The 27,893-nt window shown below is 35.8% G+C and overlaps 1 protein-coding gene across 1 annotated transcript; it reads right to left on the minus strand.

Annotated features, from left to right (window-relative positions):
- Window positions 1-27,132, minus strand: RHAG (Rh associated glycoprotein). The gene is made up of 10 exons (XM_063098037.1): window positions 26,976-27,132; window positions 10,924-11,107; window positions 9,716-9,866; window positions 7,275-7,422; window positions 6,845-7,011; window positions 5,237-5,374; window positions 4,535-4,656; window positions 1,095-1,168; window positions 802-875; window positions 1-75 (listed from the first exon to the last, which is right to left on the minus strand). The coding sequence occupies exons 1-10, from the start codon at window positions 27,130-27,132 to the stop codon at window positions 1-3; spliced, it is 1,290 nt and encodes a 429-aa protein (XP_062954107.1).
- Window positions 27,133-27,893: the final 761 nt, after the last annotated feature.

Raw genomic sequence — 27,893 nt, forward strand, 5'->3', positions numbered from 1 at the left:
TTAGACTTCAGGTTCCAGCTGGTTGTGGTCACCATGTTCATGGAAGTGATGGTCATGCTCTCTCCATCTAGGAACCTTTAAAGAAAACAAGATTGGGGCACTTAATAGTTCCTTTCACTTGTCTTGTCAGAAGTTGATATTGAAACAAAGGTATTTTCTGTTATTGTTATCCAAGCTCAGAAAGAAGTGGGAATAAAAATCATTTTAATTGGGGAAAAATAAAAGAGCAAAAATAATTATCTCCCCATCCTGACTTCATTTCCTCTTTTTCAAACCCATTTTCTCTGAAAATCTTGTTGAAGACCCCCAAGCATCTATCCCTCTCAGCCTTTGCAGAAAATAACTTGAGAGAAAATATTAATAGAGTAAAGAGGTAGAAACCAGAGGATAGAAAGAGGCTGATGTTTTGTTCTTCATAGGATTTCTTAATGTATACTCACCTAAATTCTTCAACTTTACATATTTCACTTGCTTAAGCCTACTTTTGCGTATGGTATAAAATCTCACACTATTGCCCAAGATTCTTATTATTTTTAAAAGTAGCTTTTTTATGGCTCTCAGAGGAGTGAAAAGACATTTGTCAACTAAATTTTGTCTTGTCTTCACCTAGTTTCTGCTTTGGAATATACCATAACTTCTGATCTTATCTGGCTGGACTCATCATCTCAATTTCTCCCTATAAATAAGAAGTTCATCCAATTTCACGACACATAGGCCGCACAGACATCTGTGCTTCAGGTTAGCAAAACTTTCACTGGTGAAGTCATCATTTACATTCTTGTTTAGAATACTGTACAGTACCTCCCAATAAACAGAATCATCATAGCAGTTCTGGTCAAGCGGCTGTCCCCAGATAGGTAACTTTAGAATTAAACCTGTGAAAGTGGAAGGAAAATAAGTCATGTTATGATGTTAAAAAGGGAAATCTACTTGCATAGTAATTAAAATACTGTTATAAAAACATCCCCTTGAGCTGACATTACTTTACTACCAGAAGTTTAGAACATTTTAAAGTTTACCAGTTGACTTGTTTATTAATCATCTATTATGCTGAGAGCATGAGACACAGGGAAGTGTTCACTTTTTATGCTGACCTGTAACCAGACCTCCAACAACTGCTGTTCCGATGGAAGAACCCAGTGCAGCTGCCTGTATGACCATGGTAGACCTAGGAAGCCAAACAAAAAGAATGCTGTTTTTTTCCTGGACACCAGCAAACAAATCTTACCTACTGAGGTCATGGATGTCTGCCATCTTCAGACCAGAGTGCAGCATTACACACCAGCAGATGTAAAAACATTTGTTACAGTTTTTCTTTTCTTTCATATTTTTATTTTTTTTGAGACTCGAGCAGTGTTAAAAAATTCTTAGACACACTTAAGAATGATAATACCTTACTTAACAAGGGTTTAGCACTCAAGAAATAGATTCCCAGTCTTACTCATTCAATAAATATTTATTGAGTACCCATTCTGTGCCAGCTTTTCTTCTAGACACTGAGGGTAGAGTAATGTATAAAACAATATGGGCTACCACCTCTCCTCACCCTATCCTAAAGAAACAATTATGATGAAATTAGAAAATCTACCAATAAGGTCAGAAAAATTTAATTTCAGCATACATTGTGGAGACAACTCATGAAAGGTATTTAAGTATATCTGCATGTGTCATCTTAGAAGTAGTTACCTTAAATTAGTAAAAAATATCTTATAATTTTGGGAGTGGAAGAATGTGATAAAAGGCTACTGAAATGCATAAGGGTGTTACATGGTGACAAATGGACTAGGAATGTGGGAGTCTCCTTAGCACAGTGTCTCACTCATGGCAGGCAATTAATAAAGAGATGGGGAAAGATTTAATGAGTGATTCCAGCAAAGCAAACAACTGGAAAACGAGGGTTGATTGGCATTCTAGCCTCATTATCCAAGGTAGAGAATGCACTAAACTCAGATTTATTTTTTTCTGTTTGTTTGAAGTGTTTAAATTTTTCTACTATATAAAAAATTGCATAAGTGACACATATCATTGTAAAAACATTAGAAAGTAAAAATAAAGAAAAAGAAGGGAAAAGGTTTAATATCTCTCAAATCCTATCAGAATAAAAATGTAAAATAAAAACATGCATTTTTATAAAACTGTGATTGTGCTATACTACTGAATTTCCCACTAAATATGTCTAAAGTGTTCTTTTACGTCAGTAAATGTATATGTGGACCATAATTTGAATTGCTACAAAGTATTACACTGCACAAATGTGCTATAATTATAGTTATACAGGTTGATGTATAGGTGGATTCCAGTGTTTCATATTTTTTAAAATGCTGTGAGAACACATCCTCCTCTTAACATACATAAAAATGTATTCAATTATTTCCCTGAAATAAAACCTATCTAGAAATGAGATTATTAGTATAAAGTCAAATATACTTATGAAGGGCTTTTCCAAACAGAAAATTGTACAATTTATAGTCCCATTTCTCTACTTTAGCCACATTCGGTATTATTATTCATCTATTCTTTATCACTTTGATAAGTGAAAAACTGGTAACTTGTTTTGATTTGCATTTCTTTGATTACTAGTCAGGTTCAATATTTAATATATAATTATTTATTTGATTTTCTTCTTTTGTATACTTCCTGTTAATTTTACAAGAATTTGCCAAGATCTTGTACAACATGTTGGAAGATATTTCTGAAAAAAAGTGTTCTATGATCAAACGGGCATGGAAAACACTGAGTTAAACAAAATTAACCGTATTATTAAAGTTAGGCTGCCATAATTTGCAAAAATGCCCCTTAAGAATATTAGCTTTCTCTTGTTCTATGCTTACCAAAAACCTGATTTACATTTTAATATACTGACTAGACACATGTGAGTAGTCTTGGCTCAGATGAGGTATTTTGCTTGGTGCAAGATGTGAATTTTACTCAGGTGAACGAGGCTTCAAGGCTTGCCTCCTCTCCTTTGCCTGCTATTCCTCTGTGATTCTCCCCACCCACAATGAATAAACTGAGAAAATGTTTCAGAACCTGCATACCCAAAGACTAGATCCTCAGCCGTGAGCCTTACCCAATGTCTGACCACCCACTGAGGCCCAGCCTTTGAGAGCCAGACAGATAGTTTTATTGCATCTGTGGAACGGATCTGGGCATGATGCTCCAAAATTCCTAATCATGAGGCACGTCTCAGTGTGTTTGCACAGCGTGTGCACACTCTAACACTTAGGAGTTGAGCTCATTGACACATGCTTTTATCATGCTTGATTTGTATTAAGGCATTTTAGTGTTTGGTCATAACAGTCTGTTAGGTCCTGGAGAGAACTGAAGAAATAAAAATGTGGATATTTCTGGGATTTTTCTTCAAGTTTACAAAAAGGGTAAAAAAAAGAAAACACAGATGGAATGGGTCAACTATACACATGAAGGAGGAAGCAAACTTTATTCAATAGAAAATATGATCAATTGGATTTTTAAATATTTATTATTACTGATCTCAACAGGGTTAAATTTTAATCTGCTAAAATTGAAAAAAAGATTGTTCTCTTCAATTATGCAACTCTAGTTAGTGGTCACCCTGAGACATTTCCAGACACACATTAACCTTTTCTTCTTGCTTCCATTGGCTTTAAAATTTGAACAATTGGATTCTAATTTACTCTCTGAGTGGTCTGGATGCTATGCTCTTCCTAGCTGTTTTGCATGGATGACATTCATATCAAATTGTTCCAATCTTGTTGCCTGAAAGTGACAACTGATGAAGTGTGATGAATAGTTGTTTTTCCTCTGGCCAATTAAATAAGCATTTATGCCCCCACCCCCCTTTGGGAAGAATCTAGGCCTGTCAGAGCTAGAGGGGATTTTAGAGAATAAACAGTCCAATCTTATTTTACAGAAGAGAAAACTGGGAACCAGAGAGGTTGAGTAACATGTCAAAGGTCACATAACGCATTAGTAGCAGAGTTGGGGCCATTTCCCAATCTTCCTGATTTCTCAGATCCAAACCTTCCACATTACACGAGCTCATCCTTCTTTATGTGGGTTATGGAAATGACTGTTCAATTCATCACATGCACTCTCTTCCATTTTGGTGGAACCAAGAAAAAAAGTACTCCTACTGTAATCTGGTTGTGATTATCAAGTTGTCTAATCTGCTAGGAGACAGTTGTCTATGAAATTTAAATTAACATTAACATTGTTAATTAAATTAACATTGTAACATTATTAAGTTAAATAAAACACATTAATAATGTTAGATAAGACATATCTTCCAATACAATTCTACTTTCAGAGAATTTAAATTAACATTGTAACATTGTTAATTTAAATAAAACACATTAATAATGTTAGATAAGACACATCTTCCAATATAATCCTATTTTCTCAATTGTGTCTTTTTTGGCTCCAACAAGGATAACACTTGCAAACTGTGGCCTGGACTGCTAAAGAAAAAGCTCTCCTATCACTGGATATTTGAGAAAGTGAGGGAAAACATCATCAGACCTCGGGGGGTGGAAAAACCCATTCTTTCACTCACGTGTCAGATGCTCCCATAGCTATTGCCACAATGCTCGCAAGGCCTCCCAACACGCCAGGTAAACCATGCAGGTTATGGACCCCACATGTATCTTGGATCCTCAGTTTAGTAGCAAAAAGTGGCTAAAATTATAAAAAGAAGAAGGCTTATTATTTTGTTATATACACAGAACTCTATAACTGAGGTAAATAACCATGCAGGAAAAATTTTATCTACAGCCCAGTTCTCCATTTATATCTGAAACCCACTTAAGTCAAAGAATTTGAATACACTGGTGACAAAACTGCCCATTTCAGTCTTTAGAGGATGGGTTTGAAGGTGAATGATTTCAGATTCTATTCCTTCTCACCTACCGATGGCATCCTAAATTCCCTTAGAGTACAGAGTTTGTACTTACACAAAACAAACAAATAAGCAACAACAACATAAACTTCAGTGAAACTTCTCTGGAGGAAAGTAACATAAGTATTCAACATTCAATTCACACTAAATTTTAAACAATTGATATCAGATTCTCTCCTACTACACAGAAGTCAGGAAAGAGTAAAACCACTGGACCACTGAAATGTGAGTGGTATTTCTGAAAGAAAGGCAAATGGCCCCCAAACAAAGAAAGGTACTTATGAAAGAAAACTTCATAGCTTTTTTCTGCTGGTGGGATGTGAGAAGATAATGGTGCTCTGAGCATCTGTTTGTACTTACAGTCAGGAACTTGTACCCAAACACGGAGACAACTCCTGCAAGGCCCCCAATGATCATAGAACCAAATGGGTGAATCTCCATGTCTGCACAAGTGCCCACAGCAACTCCTCCAGCAAGGGTTGCATTCTGAATGTGAACCTGCATGGAGGGCAGGAAAATAAATGAGGAGACCTGAAAAGAAGAGTAGAGGACTGGAGGAATTTAGACGTCAATGGACTGATGGCACATTCTTCAACTGAAAGGGCCACTGATTCTTTTTAAAGAGAGGGTTCTTTGTAATTACAGAAGGTCTTTCTTCCAAGCAGCTGACATTTGCTAGGTTACTTTCCAGAGTCGCTTGGTAGTGGGTAAATAATCAAGTTAATGAGATCAGTGGTGGGAGAGATGTGGGAAAGTCAAAAGAAGTAGTGGAAGGGTGGGAGTGTGTAGAGCAAATATTCTAGCAGTGTTGGCTTGTTTATGCAGTTTTTGGAACACATTCGTGGTTATCATGAACCAAAAGAGGACTATGGCTGCTGTGTGCTCTGTAGAGTCTGTGATATTTCAGTATTTAAGAAGGAAATGTAGAAGCATTGAAATGCACACATGACATAGGAAAGACAACAGCTTTTGCAACTGTTACTGTGTACTAAGAATGTTTGTGGATGGAGAAAAAAATTAATTTCCATTTACCAAAATTCCTGAGAAAAATCACATTTGGGCTGTTCTTCCTGAGGAAAAGAGGTCATCAGTCCTCTTAGAGAACCACTGAGCTGTAACATGCATAATTTTTTTCTTTTCATTATTTTCAATTGTCTCTCATGAGACAATTTGTAGAGAATTGAAATACGTGTTTTGAGCTATGCTTAAAAAATAAATTACAATATTCTTTTCCTCCTCCAGGTTAGAAAAGTAGGCTGGCTGATGTAGGTTACTCTTTCACTGCTGTTTCTCTAGCTCACAAGCAAGAAACTCAAGAGACCAGTTTGGGGGAATTTTAAAAAATATTTTATTTTGAACTAATTTTAGACACATAAAACTTGCAAAATACTCCAGTTTCCATGTGTTCCTCACCCAGTTTTCTCCGTGTTAACATGTAACATAATCATAGATAGAGGAAATTAGCCATAATACAATACTATTAAAGATCTTATTTGAATTCCACTATTTGTCCCACTAATGTCCTTTTTCTTTTCTAGAATCTTATTTGGGGTCACATGTTGCATTCAGTTGTTATTTCTTTGACAGAAAAATTTGCAGTTGGGAAAACAGAATCAGTGTGCACCATCCCACTTTCCTTCTACTCTTTGATGAGTCTTGTTTCTAAGGAAAATTTTCTAAGAACTTGGGAGCAGTTAGCACTATCATTAAAGAAATATACCTCAAGTCTTTGATTTTTACATGACTACATTGCCTACTATTCCTTAAGAACACTTTTTAATTTGCCAGAGTACAAATTTGATGAATTAAATAAATGAATGGATAAATATTATTTTCAAAACATTCTCCAAGGTCTGCAATTTTGTGATTTGTCCTGATAGCTCAGCCATGATGCAGAAATGACCTACGTATCTGAGCAACTGTCAGTGTTGCTAAGTGAAATTTCATGGGAGTTAATATGGCACTTACCATATCCAGCTTGCCTCGGTGCTTGGCAAGGCTGGAGGATGCATACACTGTGATGACGCAGGCGGCGAGAGAGAAGTACGTGTTTACGATGGCCCTGTACCGTTTGTCTCCAGATTCAGCAATAGCAGAATTAAAGCTGGGCCAAAACAGCCACAGAAAAAGAGTCCCTGCAGTAAACCACAAGAAGGGAGATTAATTCTGAATAAGGAAGACTGTCCAAGGGAGGGAATTTGCCTCAGGTGCTGACAATGTCTCTACTTTTCGGCTTAATTATCTGAGAGCTAGGAGAAAAGAGGAACACTGAGCCAACTAAAGAAAAGCAGTATTCAAAGGATGTCCCTTCTTGAACATCTTCACAGCCCTGTTGGAGTTAAGCTTCATTTGCGCCTGACCAAAGAGACAAGAATCAGGCAAATTCATCTGCACTCACCAATCATTGCAAACAAATCTGAGTGGTACACAGACTCTTCATTGTTATGACCTCCTCTCAGGCCAGGTCGATACAAGATGAGTGCCACAGCCAAGCCAAAGTAGGCCCCAAAGGCATGGATCGTCATTGAGGCTCCAATATCAGAGGCCTGAGGAGACAGAACGGCATTCACGTAGAGCTGAAACGAAGTCTCAGTACAGGAGAAAAGTCAATGAAAGAATCACTTCATTGGTTAGATGGTAAAAATACATAGAGAAAGAAAGAATGTGTCAGAAAAAGAGGGATAAAACAGGGTACTAAAATAGAAAAAATACAGGCTTTCGAGCCACACAGAACTGATTTTTACTTCTAGGTCAGGTACTTCCTTGCAACATGACTTTAGACAAATTACTAAACTCCTCCCCATCTCAAGTCCTGTAAAATGGGGAAATATTACCCACCTAATGGAATTGTGGTGAGACTTAGATGTGACCATGTTTCTATAGTGCCAGGTCCTTAGAGGGCACTCAGTACATTTTAGGTTACTTCTCCAGGTTAAGGAGATTCTCAGTGAAATATTAGGTATTATACTCAATACAAAACAAAAATGATTTTCACTCACTGGACATTGCAGTTAAAGCTCACTTAATTGCTACTCAAAGACTTGAAACTTCAAAATGCTGGAGTTTTTTCCCCCATAATTTTTACTCTGCTATATGATGACATGAAAATCAGCTGAATTTCAAGATTCATTTGAAGAAAGACATTTTAGGTCCCTCTTTGGACATGGTATGAATTTGACCCAATTTTCTATATTTCCTGCTTCTAGAGGGAGAGTTCAGATGGCCAAACCCTAGGCATTACTCTGTACTTATTAAGACAGGAAAATGATACAAATTAATTTATTTAAGATTTTCAAATTGAAGTAAAAAGGGTCTCCTGGTTGTTATTCCATTTTGACTAGACATAGACAGACACAGCACTTGGTTGGAATGAGTCCAAGCATTATTCCAGCATGTCTGACCTTTCTAGCAACCTTTAGCCTCTCTCAACACTTAGTCCCCTCCCAGCTTGGAAACCCTGCCCTGCTATACCATGTGGTTTCAGGAGGGTGGGAGATGGCAGTTTATCATGCTTGGACTTTACAAATATGATGTGAGTCTGTGTCTCTTCTTAAATGCTCATGTATTTGTAAGCAAAAAACCTTCTCTATTTCTCTCTTTGGAGCCATCAAATTAGTCTTTACTCAGTCAGCAGGCATAGTCTAAAGGGTCTTTGTTAATGTGGTCTGTTTACCTTGGTGGCTTTATCTTGTACCAGTCAATTCTTTTCACCTTGCTCCATCCAAAGGTTTTCCTTTAGTTTCTTATTATTAATTCAAGGCTCTATACTTGCTGTGACTTTGGTTTAAAGTACATTTCTCTCCATTATTGAAAACCCCCCAGGTATCTTTTAGGTCCAGCTTACCTGTGACTTCCTAAGAACCCCTCCTTGATTTTATAACCCAAATTAGGTCATCCCTAGAACAAGAAATCTACTGCTTACCCACCATTTCTCAGCATCAATACCCATTTTCTTATACAATTTTAAGTTCTGTCGGCAGGTTAAAGACATTTTGCTCAAGCACAGACAAAAACTTATGTTCAAGGAAATGTTCCCAATAACAAAAGACTATTTAAAACCATAAAAAATAAATAAATAAATTAGGTCATCCCTACTTATTTTTCATAACATGTATTTCAATTTATAATTTGTGTGTGTGTGTGTGTGTCTTTGGGTGGATGGGTGGATATGTAATTATTTGTTTGATTTCTGTTTTCCCCACTAGATTGTAAGCTCTTTAAAAACCGGGATCTTAACTGTTTTGTTTCTGACTGAATCAGCAACATCTAGAAAGTTGGCAAAAATATTTGTTGTGTTACTAAATGTTCAACAGAAGTATAAACAAAATAACAGAATACTGAAGAGTGCCCAGAAATATTCTATTTATTATCTGCAGGGCAATCAATAAGATTTTTTGTGGAAGGGGAGAACTTTGACCTAGGCCTTAGCAAAAACCTATATGAGGCTATGTATAAGGCTATTCACACAGTAATTGAAATATAAATAGAAATTGATCACTAATAGACAATGCAATATAATAAAAACAGTTGCGGAGTTAGAAAACTATGGGTTTGAATCCAGACTCAGGCAAGTCATTTAGCATCTGTGATCATCAGTTTCACTGTGCATAAATGGTAACAATAATATCTACTTTATAGAGTTGTTGTGAACATGAAATGAAATAATGTTTATGAAACCCCTGGTTTACAATAGGCACTCAGTAAATGATAGCTGTCATTACTAATTGCTATGGCATCATTCTCACCAAGGTTTGCCCCTGTGTGGAGTGGGCATCCACTATGTGCTGTGTCCAGGACTGATGCCCAAAGCTAGGTAAGTATAGATCCTCCAACTCTTACCTTAAAGATCTCAGCAACCAGATATTCGTTGCCAGCAAAGACAGCAATTTCTATAATTGTCATAATCAGCATTTGAATTGGACTCGTTTTTCCCAGGACAGCTCCAAAAGAAATCAGAACTGTGGCTGTACTGAAGTCTGCATTTATCATGCTGAGGTGAAAAGAAAGAATAAACTGAAGCGTAGCATATGCTCAAAATAAAACCGTGAGCTGTAATGGGCTATAGCATCACCTTATCCAGAGTGCAGGCCCCTCTTCCGCCAGAGCATATCAGGCACTCTAAGAGTGACCTCAAGTGTTACAAGAACTAGAGTAAAGGGTGAAAGAAAGAAATTTCACCATATACACTTTTGCTGTTCTATCATTTTCTTTATTGTAACTTACCTGTCCTTTATCTCAGTTAGGGTTTTACTTATTTGTGTTGATCTGACAAATGGATTATTTTCTAGAGTGAGTATTTACTATTGCACAACAATAAGAACACATACTTACATTTTAAAAACAATCTTCAAAAAATAACTAACGGGGGATTTTTCTCCCCGTAGCCCAGATGGAAGGAATAATAATTTTATGACAGGGTGTTTCTCATATCCTTGAAATCAAGCCAGAGAGGTTATAAACATGAATGTATGATCCAGCTCAGTAGAGCAAGGCATTGATCTGGATCCTTGGATTTGATTAATCTTCTGCTGCCTATGGGAGTCAACTTGTCAGCCAGTTCAGAGCCTGAATGACAATGGACTAAGCAAAGAAACAAATGATCTGAAAACACAATGGTTGAAAAATAAAGAATTTTCTTAGTCTGTTTAGGCTATTATAACAAAATGCCACAAGTTGGATGGCTTATAAACAACAGGAATTTATTTCTCACAGTTTTGGGTGCTGAAAAGCCCAAGATCAAGATGCCAACAGATTCGGTGTCTGAAGAGGGCTTGCTTTCTGTTTCACAGATGGTGTCTTCTAGCTGTGTTCTCATGGTATTCCCATGGTGGAAGGGGTGAGGAGTCTCTTTGTAGACTCTTTTATTATTTTTTATTTTGGGGGCCTCTTTTACAAGGGCACTAATCCCATGCATGAGGGCTTTTCCCTTCATAACACAATTACCTCGAAAAGGCCCCACTTTCTAATATCATAAAGGTGGGGGTTAAGATTTTAACATACAAATTTTGTGGGAGCACAAAGATTCAGACCATAGCAAGGATGCTCACTTTTTGATTCCAATGTGAAATTTCTGTCCATGGCTGTGCAGGATCCCCTGTGCAATAGCGCCCCATTGGAGGCCCAGAGCAGCAATGAAGAAATTGAAACCCACACCGCTGAAGCCATACTTCTTCAGGAAGGTCATCAGGAAGCCAAACCCAACAAATATCATAACATGCACATCTTGGAATACTGGAAAAGAGCAGAAGAAAAAAATAATTGCATCAGAGAGAATGAAGAAAGTGTTATATCATAGGACATTCCACTTATTAAATGCTACTACGTTTGTATAAAACACTGAAAAAAGAGAGAATTAACTGGGAAACAAAAGACTCATTCCACCACTAGCTTGACGAAGTCACCAGCCATGAGACCTTGGCAAGTAATTCAGTATTTGAGCCTTTTTAGGGAAAACTATACACTGTCACACCAGTGTGACTTTCAGCTTCTTCTTGAAGAATTTTTCATTATTTCTCACTTGAGGAAAGCTTTGCAGAGCACAGTGCAAGCACCGCTCCCTCTTGCAGAGTTTCCTAACACTTCCAGGGAAAATTAACACTTCCTCTTTCATTTACACAGCTTTCTGTATATACCTCAGCTGTATTATTAGTCACATTGTATTAGCATTTATTTAGCCTGCATCACACTGTAATAGTTAGTCAACAGAGTGTCCATATCCTGCACTGGATTGTGAGTTTCTTGACTGAAGGGGTTAGTACATATTCATCCTTTGCTTCCCTGAACTTGGCATGATAGCCTGCATATAGGAAAAGAAGCAGTAAATGTTTGATGGATGAATGAATATATGAATGAGCTACAGTCTCCATTTATTAAATGTGTATAATAACACCAGCCCTGGAAATCATGCCAGATCATTATTTGAGTCAAATGTGATGTCTTTGTTAGCACTTTGTAAATCAGGAAGCATTAAACAGATGTAAAGATTGAATCCTTTTGAGGAACAAACACTCGACTTGGTGTCTGTAGACATGGGCTCAGGTCTCCCAATATTATTACATAAATCTGTGACCTTGGAAAGTCATTTACTCTCTGTGAACTTCACTAGTTGCAGTTTTCATCTGCAAGACTTATTTATTTGTTTATTTAGATAAGATGTACTTTATTTTCTAGTCTGCAAAGATTTTGTTTACAGATTGTGAAGACAAGACACAGACTGAAAGGAAGTACTGAAAAAACAAATATCTGAAAAAATTAATTGAATCTAAAATATACAAAGAATTCATGAAATTCAACAAAAAAACCTGATTTTAAAAATTATTAAATATATGAACAGACACCTCACCAAAGAAAATATACAGAAGGCAAATAAGCATACAAGAAATGCTCAGCATTATTTTTAAGTACGGAGAACAATGTTGAAACAATAAAATACCAATACACATCTTCAATACGTGTAGGCATAGCCAACCTGAAGTCCATCCATTCAATGTAATTCTAATCCCCAATCAAATAAAATAAGCCATTAAGCCATGCAAAGACATGAAAAATCCTAAATACAAATTACTAAGAGAAAAAAGCCAGTTTGAAAGAGTCCATACTCTATTATCCTTGTTAATATGATGATATAAAATAGGCAAAATAACACAGATGGTAAACAGACCAATGTTTGTCCTTGGGACACAGGGTGGTAGATTGATAGGAGAAGCCTTCTGCATTAGGCTTTAAGGTCTATACTTGCCATTATGCATTTGTCAAACCTATAGAATTTTTATTGCACAAAAAATAAATCTTTCTGTATGCACATGTTTTACCACACAAGTAAGCCAACGATGCAGACTTTAGCAATACCTATTATTGCCAAATCTAGGACAAAAAAGTGGAAGTATAAAGAGATCTGAAAATATTCAATACAGAATTTTCATCTGCAAGACTTAAAAGGCCCTATTTCACAGGGTTACTTTGAGTGGGATAAGCTGTATGGGAAGATTTGCATGCAGTAAAGTACTATACAGATAAAATATCTGATGAAACACAAGATAGTGAAAACACAAGCTCTTACTATAGAAGCTTTTAGCTTAGTTGGTGAGACATATATTTGATTGAACCATGTGAAGTTGACGTTTTTCCATCATAATTGCAAAAATGGTTGGATATTGGCCATTCTTTATGGTTCAACTTAATAGATACACAGAGCAAATTTAGATCAAATTGGGAACAAATGCAAAAGCAGAGAGAGAAAATAAAACTTTTAAGTGTTTAATTAATGTTAGCCATTGTGGCTGGAGGTTTAAGTGGATGTAGGAATGAGAGAGGACATGCCCGAAAAAACATGTCCCTAATGAAACTGACATTAGAGGTTAATTAATTTACCCACAGGGTGGAGAGAGGATTTGAATTCAGGTCCTGCTCACTGATTCCTCCATTCATTGAGCACAGTAGGGGTGTAAAGGTTCATCCCTGTATTTAGGAAAATGGCCTCTGTTTCAATTTTTTGGAATAGTTTGAAAAGGATTGATATTAACTTTTTTTTAAAGGTTTGGTAGAATTCAGCAGTGAAGTCATTAGTCCTGGGCTTTTCTTTGTTGGGAGACTGCTGACTACTGCTTCAGTCTCATTGCTTGTTATTGGTCTGTTCAGGTTTTCTATTTCTTTTTGGTTCAGTCTTGGTAGTTTGCATATGTCCAGAAATTTATCCATTTCCTCTAGGTTTTCAAATTTGTCGGTGTACATAATATTCTGTAATGATTTTTTTGTATTTCTGTGGGATTGGTTGTAATGTCTCCTTTTTCATTTCTGATCTTTTTTATTTGGGTCTTCTCTCTTCTTTTTTCAGTTAGTCTGGCCAAAGCCTTGTCTATTTTATTTATCTTTTCACAAAACAACTTTTTGTTTCATTGATCTTTTGTATCTTTTTTTGGTCTCTGTTACATTTAGTCCTGCTCTGATCTTTACTATTTCTTTCTGTCTACTAATTTTGGGATTGGATTGTTCTTGTCTTTCTAGTTCTTTGAGATGTAAAGTTAGGTTGTTTATTTGAAGTCTATCTATTCTTTTGATATCAGCATTTGTTGCAGAAACTTCCCTCATAGTGCCACTTTTACAGTATTCTACAGGTTTTGGTATGATGTGTCTTTATTTTCATTGGTTTCAAGAGATTTTTAATCTCCTCTTTGACTTGTAGGTCTTTCAGGAGCAGGTTGTTTAATTTCCATGTATTTGCATAGTTTTCAGAGTTTTGCTTATTATTAATTTCTGGTTTTTATCTACTATCATCTGAGAAGATAATTGAAATGAAATGATAGCAATTTTTAAAAATTTGTTGAGGAAAGATTTGTGACCTAACATGTGACCTATCCTGGAGAATGTTTCGTGTGCAGATGAGAAGAACGTATATTCTGTAGTCATTTGACGAAATGTTCTGTAGATGTCTGCCAAGTCCAATCAGTCTAAAGTGTAGTTTAAGTCCTGTGTTTCTTTGTTGATTTGTTGCCTAGATGATCTGTCTAGTGCTGAGAGATGGGTATAAGGTCCTCAACTATTACTGTATTGGCATCTGTCTCTCACTTTAGGTCTAATAGTATTTGCTTTATATCACCATGATACAAAAATAAGACAAAAAATAAGACACCCCCCCCCAAAAAAAACCTACAAGCCAATATCCTTGATGAACATAGATGTAAAAATCCTTAACCAAATATCAGTAAACAGAATACAGAAGTACATCAAAAAGATTATGCATCATGATCACGTGGGATTCACACCAGGGATGCAAGGACTATTTGAGATACAAAAATTAATAAAATTTGATACACCACATCAACAAAACCTAGGACAAAAACCATACGATTATCTCAATAGATGGCAGAAAAAGCATTTGACAAATTCAACATTTCTTCGTGATGAAGAGTCAACAAATTAGATATAGAAGGAAAATATCTCAACACAATAAAAGCCATATCTGACAAACCCACTGCCAACTTCATCCTGCATGGGGAAAAGCTGAAAGCTTTTCCTTTAAGAACACGAACAAGACAAAGATGCCCATTCTTTTTTACCATAATATTGAAGTACTAAACAGAGCACTCAGGCAACAGAAAGAAATAAAAGGCATCCAAATTGGAAAGGATGAAGTCAAATTATCCCTGTTTGCAGATGACATTTTCTTATATATAGAAAAACCTTAAAGACTCGACCAAAAAACTCTCAGAGCTTATAAATGAATTTAGTAAAGATGCAGGATACAAAATCAATATACAAAAATCAGTAGCATTTTAATACTCCAACAATGAACTAGCAGAAAAAGAAATCAAGAAAGCAAGCCCATTTACAATAGCTACCAAAAAACCCCCCCAAAAACCCTGGGAATAAATTAAACCAAAGAGGTGAAAGATCTCAACAACAGGAACTACAAATCAGTGCCAAAAGAAATTAAAGAAGACACAAAAAGATGGAAAGACATTCTATGCTCTTGGATTGAAAGAATAACATTGTGAAAATGTCCATATTACCCAAAGTGATCTACAGATTCCATGCAATCCCCATTAAAACACCTATGGCATTCTTCACAAAAATAGAAAAAACAATCCTAACATTCATGTGGAAGAAGAAAATAACCTGAATAGCCAAAACAATCCTGAGGAAAAAATAAATAAATACAAAAAATAAAAAAATAAAGCTGGAGGCATTAAACTACCTGACTTTGAACTGTACTGCAAAGCTATCATAACCAAAAGAGCATGGTACTGGCATAAAAACAGACACACAGACCCATGGAACAGAATAGAGTACCCAGAAATCAACCCATGTACTTATAGCCAACTGATCTTTAGCAAAGGCACCAAGAACACATAGAACATTAAGGCAAGGACAGCCTCTTTAATAAATAGTGCTGGGAAAACTGGATATCCATGTGTAGAAGAATGAAACTGGGCCAGCCCGTGGCTCACTTGGGAGAGTGTGGTGCTGATAACACCAAGGCCATGGGTTCAGATCCTATATAGGGATGGCCAGTTAGCTCATTGGGTGTGTGTGGTGCTGACAAAACCAAGTCAAGGGTTAAGATCCCCTTACCAGTCATCTTTAAAATAAATAAATAAAGAAAGAAAGAATGAAACTAGACCCCTACTTCTCACCATATATCAAAATCAACTCAAAATGGATTACAAATTTAGATATAAAGCCTGAAACTATGAAACTTCTAGAAGAAAACATAGGAGAAACACTTCAGGATGTAGGACTGGGCAAAGATTTTATGCATAAGACCTCAAAAGGATAGGCAACAAAAGAAAAAATGAACAAATGGGATTATATGAAACTAAAACATTTCTGCACAGCAAAGGAAACAGAGTGAAAAGATAACCTATGGAATGGGAGAAAATATTTACAAACTATACATCTGACAAAGGCTTAATATTCAAAATATATAAGGAACTCAAAAACTTAATAGTAAAAAACCAAATAATCTGATTAAAAAATGGGGAAAGTAGCTGAATAGACATTTCTCAAAGGAAGACAGACAAATGGCCAACAGACACATGAAAAAATGCTCAACATCACTCAGCATCAGGGAAAGGCAAATCAAAACCACACCGAGATATCATCTGACCCCAGCTAGACTGGCTGTTGTAAAAAACACAGAGAATACAAATGCTGGTGAGTATGCCGAGAAAGGGGAACTTTTCTACACTGTTGGTGGGACTGTATATCAGTGCAGCCATTATGGAAAACAGTATGGAGGTTTCTCAAACAACTTACAGACAAAACTGCCATATGATCCAGCACTCCCACTGCTTGGTGTTTACTCGAAAAAATGGAAATCATCATTTTGAAGGGATACCCATACTCCCATGTTTATGACAGCTCTGTTTACAATAGCCAAGTATTGGAACCAGCCTAAATGTCCATCAATGGATGACTGGATAAGGAAAATGTGGTACATATACACAATGGTATACTGCTCTGCCATGAGAAAGAATTAAATTCTGCTATTTGGATCAACTTTGATGAGCTGTGTGGTCTCTATTCTGGTGAGTCAATGCAGATTGGCAACAATCCCCTAGGCCCGCATTCTGGCTGCCCATCCTCATCCCATACCTAGCCAGAGAACCCCAGAACTGGGATTTTACCTGACCTGCTGATGGGAGACTATCAACTAACTTCAACCTGTTTCTCTCTTGATTTTTAAGATGTAAGTGACCATATATACTCATTTTCCTTTGCAATTTGTTTTGCTACCATTTAATTTTACAAACAAATATTCTATTCAGATCATAGACTAAGTTGGAGGGAAACATAGAGAATATGCATGACTCTTACTATGATTTTACTAAACCTTTTTGTAACTCGGTTTCCTCCTGTTTTAAGGAAGGTTTGGATTAGATGATGTCCAAAGTATTTTATTAATTTTGTTTTCAGATTAAGACCCTAAGGCCCAGATAAACTAGGTGAGTTGTTTATAGTAACAAGGCTAGAATAAAAAAAAATTAGTTTTACTTATTTCTCTGTTTTATTTTTCATTACATAAAGTTATTTTCCTGAATATTCTTTTCTTTTTTTCTTAGAAAACTCTTGTTCCCTGTAGTGGATTGAATTATGTCCCCCCAAACTCACTAGAACTTAAATGGTGTCCCCCAAGTTTTATGTATTAGAAACTTAGCCCCCACTGTGACTGTTAAGAGGGTGGGAAATCCTATTATGGTAACTGAAAGGTGGGGCCTTGAAAAGGAGATTGGATTGTAGAATCATGTAGTAGCGAATGGATTAAAAATGGTGGTCAGGGATGTAGTTCTGAGGGCTTTAAAAGAAGAGGAGAGTCTATCTTTCTTCCTCTCTGCTTTTTCTGCTTCCACCATCTTGCAATGTGAGACCCTTGAGTCACTGTCACCACCACCAGATGGACTTCGGACTTCCCAGCCTCAGAAACTGTAAGCAATAAATGCCATCTTTCTTATAAATCACCCAATTTCAAGTATTTTGTTATAAGCAACATAAACAGACTAATACATTCCCCCTTGAAATCTACTGGTTAAAAAATTGTTTTATCAAATATTGCAATGTCTCTCACACTGGGAGCAATTATTCTGCAAGTTCTGTGCCTCTCCTTTGACAGAAAAGCAGACATTTTATATAAGCAGAGGAATTTCATGTATTAACTGTGCTCCAATGATTTCTCCCCTCTGATCCAATTCTTGTTACTGTTTTTTACCACAAGAGGGCTTAAGAAACTCACCCATTATTAGTTACTAAAGAGAGCTTACAAAGTTGTAAAGGCTCTCAACAGATGATTCCGTATGAAAGTTATGGATGAAAAGGTTTATAAACAATTAGGATTATGTATTATCTTTCATCCTGCTTTAAGGGTTTGGGGATGGGGACCAAGGAGAGGGCCACAAGTTTAGTTTTGTAGTGCAGGGCTCTGCTATTAAAGAAATGAAATATCCACTTTGTAGAGGAAAAAGAAATTTCTTTAGCGGTTTGCACTTTGGGAAAATCTTTCAACAGGTTTTAAGGATTGTTGAGACTTGTTTAACTCAGTGATTCTCAACAGGGGATGATTTTAGTCCCCAGAGTACATTTGGCAATGTCTAGAGACATTTTTGGTTGTCGCAAATTGAGGGGTGGGGAATGCTACTGATGTCCTCAGGGCACAGCCTACTAGGAATGCTGCTAAACTTATAATGCACAGGACAGCCCCCCACAATGTGGAATAATCTGATTCAAAATGTTAATAGTACCACCATTGAGAGACCCCCATTGAAGTTAAACTATGCTTTTAAGGATTCAGAGTGCTGTGAAACTTTCCTTTTCTTTACATATTTTAGACAAAAGGAGAAAATGCCAGCTTGATATACTTAAGAATTTCTATCCAGTAGCATGGTAGATTTCACACTCTATTCTGAGCCAAGATAGTAGGGGGGCAGAACCAGGCGCCGGGTTTTTCCTTACTCCTTCTCCCATTCCTCACTGTCCCCTGAGACCACAGTAACGGGGAAGTTTTATTTTAAGCATTTTTCTGCAAATTACTAACAGAAAATAAATGGGGATACTGAAGCAAATAAAAGTGAAAAAATCGCATGGTATTAGAATCCTACTATGTTCTTAGAATACCCGCCTCCCTGGCTAGGGTAAGTTTGTGTCCTTCAAATTTTAGGGAACCATCACACTGACCAAGAACACTGTGTTAGCTGTATGACAGTTATCAATTCATATTTCATTTGAATTGTTTACTAGCTGTATGCCCTTAGATAACCAATGAATCTCCTGAACCTCAGTTTTCTCAACTGTAAAATGGGAATAAATCTACTTTATAAAGCTCTATGAGGGGATGGACTTGTTTTATTTACCTCTTCATGTCTCCAGTACCTGGGACAGAATACGTGTTAAATAAGTATGGAATAAACATATAAAACTTTTGTGTATACATAACCCTCAATAAGCTTTTGTGTTTTAGTATTGGTACGGATCAAGAAGGCTATCTTAATCTTAAGAGAGGCCACAATATATAGCCATTTTCGTACGAATAAACTGGTTTTTTTTGCCTATTTGTTGACAACATGCATGAAAATCCCCATTTTATCAGCTCTGTTAAAAAATGTTTCATCTGTATGTGAGGGCACATCGAACACTTCATGGAAGAATAGAATTAAAAGATAATGCAAATCTTTCCATGAACATTTTGAAGACCCCTTCATATATGATTCTTTAAGCTCACAGTGGCTTACCTTGGTATCTTTCAGCAATTTCTTTGAACTCTAAAATTTTTTAACATACAGGGAAATAAGATTATTTACCTTGTTTTCACTGAGTAAACACATTATCCCACAAAGAATATATTTCTGCCCTTTAAAAATTGACTGTTTGTTAGTGGTGACCAAAAATTATTTTGACAAATCTGTTGGAGACAATAGGTCCATGTAGACAGAAGTAGCCCAAATTCCTACCTGATAAACAACATTGCCTAAATAATGTAGTGGTTAAAGCACAGGTTTTGAAGGTAGACAACCAGGGCTTCAATCTGACTAGGCTCTGCCACTTACTAAAAATTTGATCTTGGGCAAATTACTTAATCTCGCTAAACCCCAACTTCTTCATAGCTGTTTCTTCTTAACATGTACACCAAGCTTCATACATCTTTTTATTTTTTAATAGCTCAGGGATGGCAAAGGTTGTTTTGAGGATTAGAAAATGAGTGCAGAATGAGTTAGCACAATGCCTGGGACAAATTAAGCATCATTACAATCATTGACTTTTATCATAATTTAAAATTTGTGTTACTTTTTTACTAAAAATAGATTTGGATTTTAGGTTGGAAACCATAATCTGCCAGGATAAAATTATTATCATCATTATCATCATCATCATCATCGTTGTCCCTTTCACTAGTATTTGAGGGTACTTTAAAAAGTACGTGGAAAAGAATTAAGTCTGGCTGGTTAGCTCAGTTGGTTGGAGCATGGTGTTATAACACCAAGGTCAAGGGTTTAGATCTACATACCAGCCAGCTGCCAAAATAAAATAAAATAAAATAAACGGAATGAAAAGCTAATGTGAATCTTATTTTTCACAGAAAAGATGAGGAAGACTCCTCGTAATAAGGCTTATTTGTTATTTTTGTTCTATTTTACTTTCACATTATCTTGCAATAGGATGTCTTGCAAGCCCTGATAACTTAACATGTTTAAAATGCAATTGATTATTCTAACTCACGCTCTACCACCAAAAACAACCCAAATGAAACTAAACTCTTCTTTTCTTCTGTTTCCTATATATGCCTGTTGCGTAGAATGTCTCTCCATCCCACACCCAATACCTCTTTACCTGGAAGACTTCTAGACACTTTTCAAGAATCAGATCATCTGCACAGTGTTACTGGACACAGCTGTCACACTATACAGATCCCTCTTATTTTATTTCATTTGTTTACATGTTTGTTTTGTTGCTTGGTGTGCTCATTCACCATTTATTCAAATAGACTATTGATGGAGCACTGCTAGTTAGACGCTCTTTCAGGAGAAAATGAATGCAAGTCTGAAAGTGAGAATCTGAAAGTTTGTTCTTTGCAGACCCCAGCAGAAGTCTGGTACCTGTAGCTTTTTATGAAGTGCCTCAGTTACTCATATACAGTAAATGGATCACAGGTGAGGGCCACTGAGAATTTGACTAATTGGGACTATATGGCTCTTATTCAGAAACATTGTTTGTAGACCACCTAGTGAAAATTGCAAACCTCAGTCCAACTAGAAATTGGTTAGTTTTCTTCTTTTGTTTCGTTTTTTAATGAAACAGGGATGGCTCAGGGATGGCAAGGTAAGCGTGCTATGAATATAGCTTTTTGATTTTGATGAGTTCTAGTCTTTTGAACTACTGGCGTTTTATTCTGAACTCATCTTTTCTAAGAGAATAATATTCTTTTGGTGATATCTTCCCTCCCCTGTGAAAATGTTATTTTCACGTATTTTAAATATTTAGAAAAGATAATACAATGAACACTTATGTACTCTTCACCTAGATTTATTAGTTATTAATATTTTCATATTTGCTTTTCTCTTTCCTTTTTTCTTTATGTCTGTGTGTGTGTATATATGTATGTATGTATGTATATATTCTCCTAAGCCATTTGAAAATAAGGTGATGTTTTTGCCCCAAACCAGTTTACCATGAATATCCTAAGTAAAAGGACATTCTAAACAACCGCAATATCATCACATCCACAAAATGCAACTTTGATACAATAACATAATTTATTATAGAATTATATTCAAATTACTCCAACTGTCCCCAAAATGTCTTTTATAGATTTTTAAAAATTTATAATCCACACAAGCTTCATACGTTTTCTTTGTTTGTCATGTGTCTTTAGTGTCCTTTAATTTAGAACAGTTCTCTCACATGCTTTTTATTGGTGGTGGTGTTGATGGTGATGTTTCGTTTTTTTACGTAGAATGCCCTGCAGTTTGGATTAGTTTGATTGTTTCACGCTGATTAGAAACAGATTAAATATTTTCTCCAAGAAATATTATCCAGGTGGCATCGTCTGCTTTCCATTGGATCACACCAGGAGGCACATGATTTGTTTTTTCCATTACTGGTAATAGTAAGTTTGATCACTTGGTTAAGGCCGTTCTGCCAGATCTCTCCATTATTGAGGTGAAAACACCAGGTAAGTAACAAGTAATTCATGGAGAGATTCTTTCAGACCATGAGAATGCCATGATCTTCAATAACTTTTCACGCAATGATTTTAGCATCCATTGATGAACCTTACTGTAACAAACTATTGCACTGGTAATTTCAAAATCGTAATTTCTATACCTATTATTCCTTTTATATTAGTTGGCATTCTTATATAAAGAAGAGCTTCCCCGTTCTTTCCTCCCTTTTACGGAACATTTCTATGAGCACACTGAATCCTTTCTTCTTTATTTCAATTTCTATTACCATTATATCATTATTATTTTTAACACTTTTTTTATTCCTAAATTGATCAATTGGTGTCCCTTCAAGCAGGATCTTGTGTTCTTTTGACACGTTCCCATTAGGCTTTAAGCACTGGCTTACCTTGAGCTTCCTTTGCTCCATTCTGAAATCAGCAATTTCTTCAATGAACCCCCTGTGGGGAATGGTATTTAGTAACCAAGATTTCAGTTTTAATTGTACCCATTGCTTCCAGGCCTTTTAAGTGTACAGAACTATTCATTTCAAAGGCAGCACACGGGTTCTGCTAGAAACTGGTATATTATTGTTAGTTAATGCAGGCATCATAATAGTCCCAGGTAACAGAATGGAAGCAAGCAATTTCCTAGGAATTGTTTACACTGCACAAGTCAGTTACCCTTTACCTGTAACATATATCAAGATTTGTTGAATCTTTTGGTGAAAAATGAACTGAATGATATCTGAATAAATATGTGGACAAATTCTTAAACGTAGATTTTTAAATGAACTATTGTACTTAATTCATTGCTAGTATAGAAAGTCATAAGATAATTCTAAGTGTTGTGTAGTTCCTTTGCCAGTTTACCTATACCTTCAGTGTTCCCAAAGTGTGATCCACAGACAGCTAGGAGTCTCGGAGACACTTTCAAGGAATCTGAGTGATTAAAGATATTTTCATGATAATTCTAAGATGTTATTTGCTTTTTCTCACTGTTGATATTTCCAGATGGCGGGAAAAAAAAAAAAAAGTAAAACTGCTGGTGCTTTAGCTTGAATGAAAGCAGAAGCATCAAACTGTAGTCATGGTGCTCTTTACCACCACACACTTGTAGGAAAATAAGCCAGTTTTACATAATAATTACTTGATGAAACAATAAAAAGTATTAATTTTATTAACTACTGACCCTCTCACACATGTCTTTGTAATATTCTGCATGAGTCAGCACGGTGAACTGCACATACATGTTAAAGCACAACTGAAATGTGATGGTATCAGGAAAAAAGCACTTTTGTGGTTGTTTTAGTTGCAGACAACTTTTTATGAAATTCCATTGTTACTTGAGAGAAAGACTGACATGTAAATTATTTTTTATGAGTATTTATGAGACATTTGCTAAAAAAAAGGATGAAATGAGACTGTCATCTCAATTAAAAGAACTGACAGTATTTGTTGCCATGATACATTCTGAGATTCTAAAATATTAGAATTTTAGAAAATTTGTCTGCCACCACAAGTTTATCAACTTCCTGATACTTCTCAAGGCTTTTCTGGTTAGATTGTTGGGTATTACTAACAAATATCCTTTTTTGATATTTTATAATAAAATGTGTCAACATTTTGGAGAACTGTATAACTCACTGAATCAGTATTTTTGAATGATGAATGTACACAGTATTACAAAAATCACACATTGGTAAATGATCCACTCAAAGTGCAAGATTTTAATGTAACAGAATACATTAATAAAAGCTCATTAACATAGTTTTAACATCTCTTACGTGTTAAAGTCCTAGGATTTGTAGAATGTCTAACAAAATGTCAGCAGTTCTCAAAGGGCCTTCTCTTTAAACTCTAGTTTTCTCTAGTCTGTCTTCATATTAACATGGATTAGCTACAGTCACTGTCAAGTTTCAGTCCTTGTCAAATTATTTGCCTCAACAGTGTGACCAACACTGTTAAATGCCATGGAAGTCCAAAATCATAGGGTATAGCTCGTTTCTGAAATGAGTATCTCAGGGGTCATTCATGACATGAGACATGATATTCAGGGGCGCAAAATACTTTCACGGTTGTGCTTAGGGATGTATGCAAATCCAGTGGTTGTGTAACATTATTCCTTTCTCAACTGTTCAAAAAAAAAACATAGCAGAATACAAGTCAGAGGGTTTAGAATAAACTTGTATCTGCTTTAATTTACTTAAAATGTAAATTGATATCTCAATTTACTTTTTTGTGGACAACTCAAAACTTTTGCTACACTGCAGTTGAGAACTTTTGTAATGCACTGTGAACTTCTTAGGCAGGAACCGAGCTTTCCCTATTCTTAAATCCCTACACCTGGCACAGTGCATGGCATCCAAAATGTCTGTTGATTTGACTTGAACATTATTGACTTACACTGTTACATAAACTTTGTGTAAGTCAATTGTTTGGAATGTAGGAAAAATATGTACATATAACCACAGTCATGTTGTTTAGTTTCTCAGGCTATTCTACAAAACATATAAACCAGGGATAATATAGTTGAACTGGAAGATTAGAACTAGCCAGAATTTTGGGTCTTGAGAGACAATCTTACAGAAGAGAGAACTTTTAATTGTGTAAAGACTGGGTTAGGGAGAGCATTTTGAATGAATAAACACTGCCTCCCATGTAAAATTTTACTTTGTGACATCTTATTATTTGAATGTGTGTGTATGTACACATAAATATAAATATATACACACATACATGTACTATATACACACACACACATATCTTTGCTTGTTTTAGTACCATTCTAGATGTGTAAGAGAAAAGTTAATTAATTGCATGCAATGGATGCCTTGGACTGTTAGGATTTAGTCCTTTTAGGTAATCTTGGTAGAGAAAGGTTGAAAGGGCATTACCCCTTGTCCAGATGCATTTATTTCCCTAATCTTGCTTTATTTATAGCTGTGGCGTTTTATTACCATCTAAATGTACACACACACACACACACGCACACGCACGCACACGCACACACACGCACACACACGCACACGCACACACACGCACACACACACACACATCTTTGTTTGTAGCCTGTCTTCCCCCACTGGAATGTTAACTTCATTCTTCATAAACTTTGCCATTTTGTCTAAAGCCTTAAAGACTGCCTGACAAGAATCTGGAGCTTAATAAATATTTTCTTAATTAATCATTAAATGAACGAATTTCTATGTTCCTTCCAAGTAGCCTATGAGTGATGTGATTGCTAGACTAAATTTTAAAATAGCTTTATTGAGATATTGACATATAAAACATGTACATATCTAAGGTGTACAACTTGACATTTCTATGTACATACACATTGTTAAATGATTACCTAAATCAAGCTAATTATTGAATCCATTACTTCTACGCAGTTACCATCGTGTGTGTGTGTTTGTGTGATGAGAAGATTTAATTTAAGATCTATCTTCTTAGCAAATTACAAGTTTATAATATGGTATTACTGTCATCAGCATGCTGTACACTGGATCTTTAGGAATTCACCTATTGCTAGGCTATTGAAAAATGACTGTGTTTAGTAACTTCCCTCCAACTTGGTTTTTATCTAAAATTCTGAATTGAAGTTCTACCTCAGAGCTTTGATACTATATTTGATGCTATATTGGGTGTTTGTTTACATGTGTACCAGATAATGGAATCTTAGAATAAAGGCATTGTATTTGTTTTATTTTTAACTAAATTTGCTGTAGCACATATTTGTTACTTAATAAAAATTTTTATTATATGAATAAATGAATTAATGAATAAAATGTAAAAAAGCATGCAAAGTTGAACAGAATTCTGTCTGTTTTATTGTCCTCTAACTTGCTAATTATAAAACATATTTAATCAAGAACGCTCCTGGATATCAATGCAGTGTAAAGGCAACTAGACTTTGAGTCTGGGTCTCCGACTTATGATCCTAATTCTGCCCTCAACTCTCAATGTTGTGTTTTTGCTAAGTCACTTAGCAGCTCTAGGTCATAATATCTACATGAGAATACCTCCCAGTACATGAACTCTGTCAAAAAAATGTAGGAATGAAAAAAAAAAAAACAAGTATCAAATTGTTTCAAAAAGCTTAAACATAGGCTATAAACTATAACAGGTATTGCTTCTATCTTAAATGATTTTTGAATTTTTTTAATTATTTGAGCCTTGTTTAAAAAAATAATCTATATAACAGTGATATACTACTATCTCCCTTGCTGGTTAGTGAGGAAATGAATATATCTGGCTCATAATAAACACTCTGTAAATGGTAGTTATTGTCGTTATATTAACTATTTCATAGCCTGCCCTTCCAAACTTGAAACTAAAGTCCTCATTTCCATCAGTCACCATTCCTAGGGAAGGATTCTGCTTTAAAAATATGTTAGGTGGCCACAATTTTCTTTTTATCTCAAAGAAACAAACTGCCTTCCTTTCAGAACATTATAAAATCCTGAGTACTTTTTTTTAGATTAAAACTTCATTAACTTCCTAAATACTCCTTCTTATACCTTAGGGCCCCTACATGAAGTCCAGGCTCCCCTTCTTTTCACTCTGTTGGCTTCTACTCTCTCCTCCAAAGTTACCTTTGGCTCTTTTTGGGGGGAGGGGAAACTGAGGGGGTTTTATTTTTTGTGGAACTAGTGATCAGTTCAAGGAAAAGAGACAGTCATTTGGCAGCAAGTAGGAAGTACAAAAACCAACCAATTATTTTAATTTTCATCTTCTTGTTTTGATATTTTAATAGACACAGATTCTATCCAAGCATCTTCATCACAGAGAGAAGACCAGAAGCCACAAGCAGAAACATATAATATGCTTAGCACTCATAAATATTACATGATTCCACAAGGAGCCCATGCCTACTGTATTCAAAGATTTTACATTCTGAGTACCTAAAGAACACAAAAATGTGTAATAAGAAGTAAATTGCCTACTCACGAGGATATAACTCAGTGAATCTCTCCATGTCTGTTGTCTTGGTGATGTTGAGCTGTTGGAAACTATTCCGATCAGTTTCATACTGAACAAATAATCCAAATAAAACAATGATGGCAACCTCCAGGCCAATGGCCATGAGAGGGAATTTGAACCTCATGTTTGTGGCAAAGGACAGAGGCACACTGAGGGCTCCACAGGCTGTGAGGGATTGATAAGAACAGAGGACTGCTTTGCATGCAGAATTAGGCTGCATGTTCAAGGCACCCCACTGACATCACAAGAAAAAAAGTAGGTAAGACTTGTTAAAATGCCTCATGAGTTGGGGAAAATTATTCTCTGTAATCTAATTGCTGTTCTGAATGCTGGTTTAAAGAATGTACAATGTAGACTGGGAGAAGCCAGATAATGGAAAGTATCTATTGCATAAGTGTTTAGAATCCTTCTTGAGGGCTTATTGTATGCCTGACATTGTGCTAGGCTCTGTAAGAGACACAAATCTAAACAAAATATAGAGTGGGTTTATTCACTTCCTTGAGGAAGTTAAGAATCTAATTGAAAAGACAGAAATATAAGCAAATTATTGCATAAAAACAAATAAGTAATATAATAGTGGTTATAAAGTATGAGAGAACATAATTAAGGCAGCAATATGAGTGTACTTCAAAAAGTTCATGGAAAAATAGAATTAAAAGAAAATATGAATCTTTTCATGAAATTTTTGAGATTCCTTTGTACATTTTTCTACCGTGAATAGTAGCATGTAAAAAGGGATTGATATGGGAGTTAAAAAATAAATAAGGTTTTGCCAGTAAAACAGATAAAGGGACCAGCACAAGGCTTGAGAGAACATGACATGTTTGAGGGATAGCAATTAGTTAAGTAAAGCAGGAATATAGGAGAGATAAGGAGGGAAGAAGG

This window comes from Cynocephalus volans, chromosome 5 (assembly GCF_027409185.1).
Source record: "Cynocephalus volans isolate mCynVol1 chromosome 5, mCynVol1.pri, whole genome shotgun sequence".
Lineage (NCBI taxonomy): Eukaryota > Metazoa > Chordata > Mammalia > Dermoptera > Cynocephalidae > Cynocephalus > Cynocephalus volans.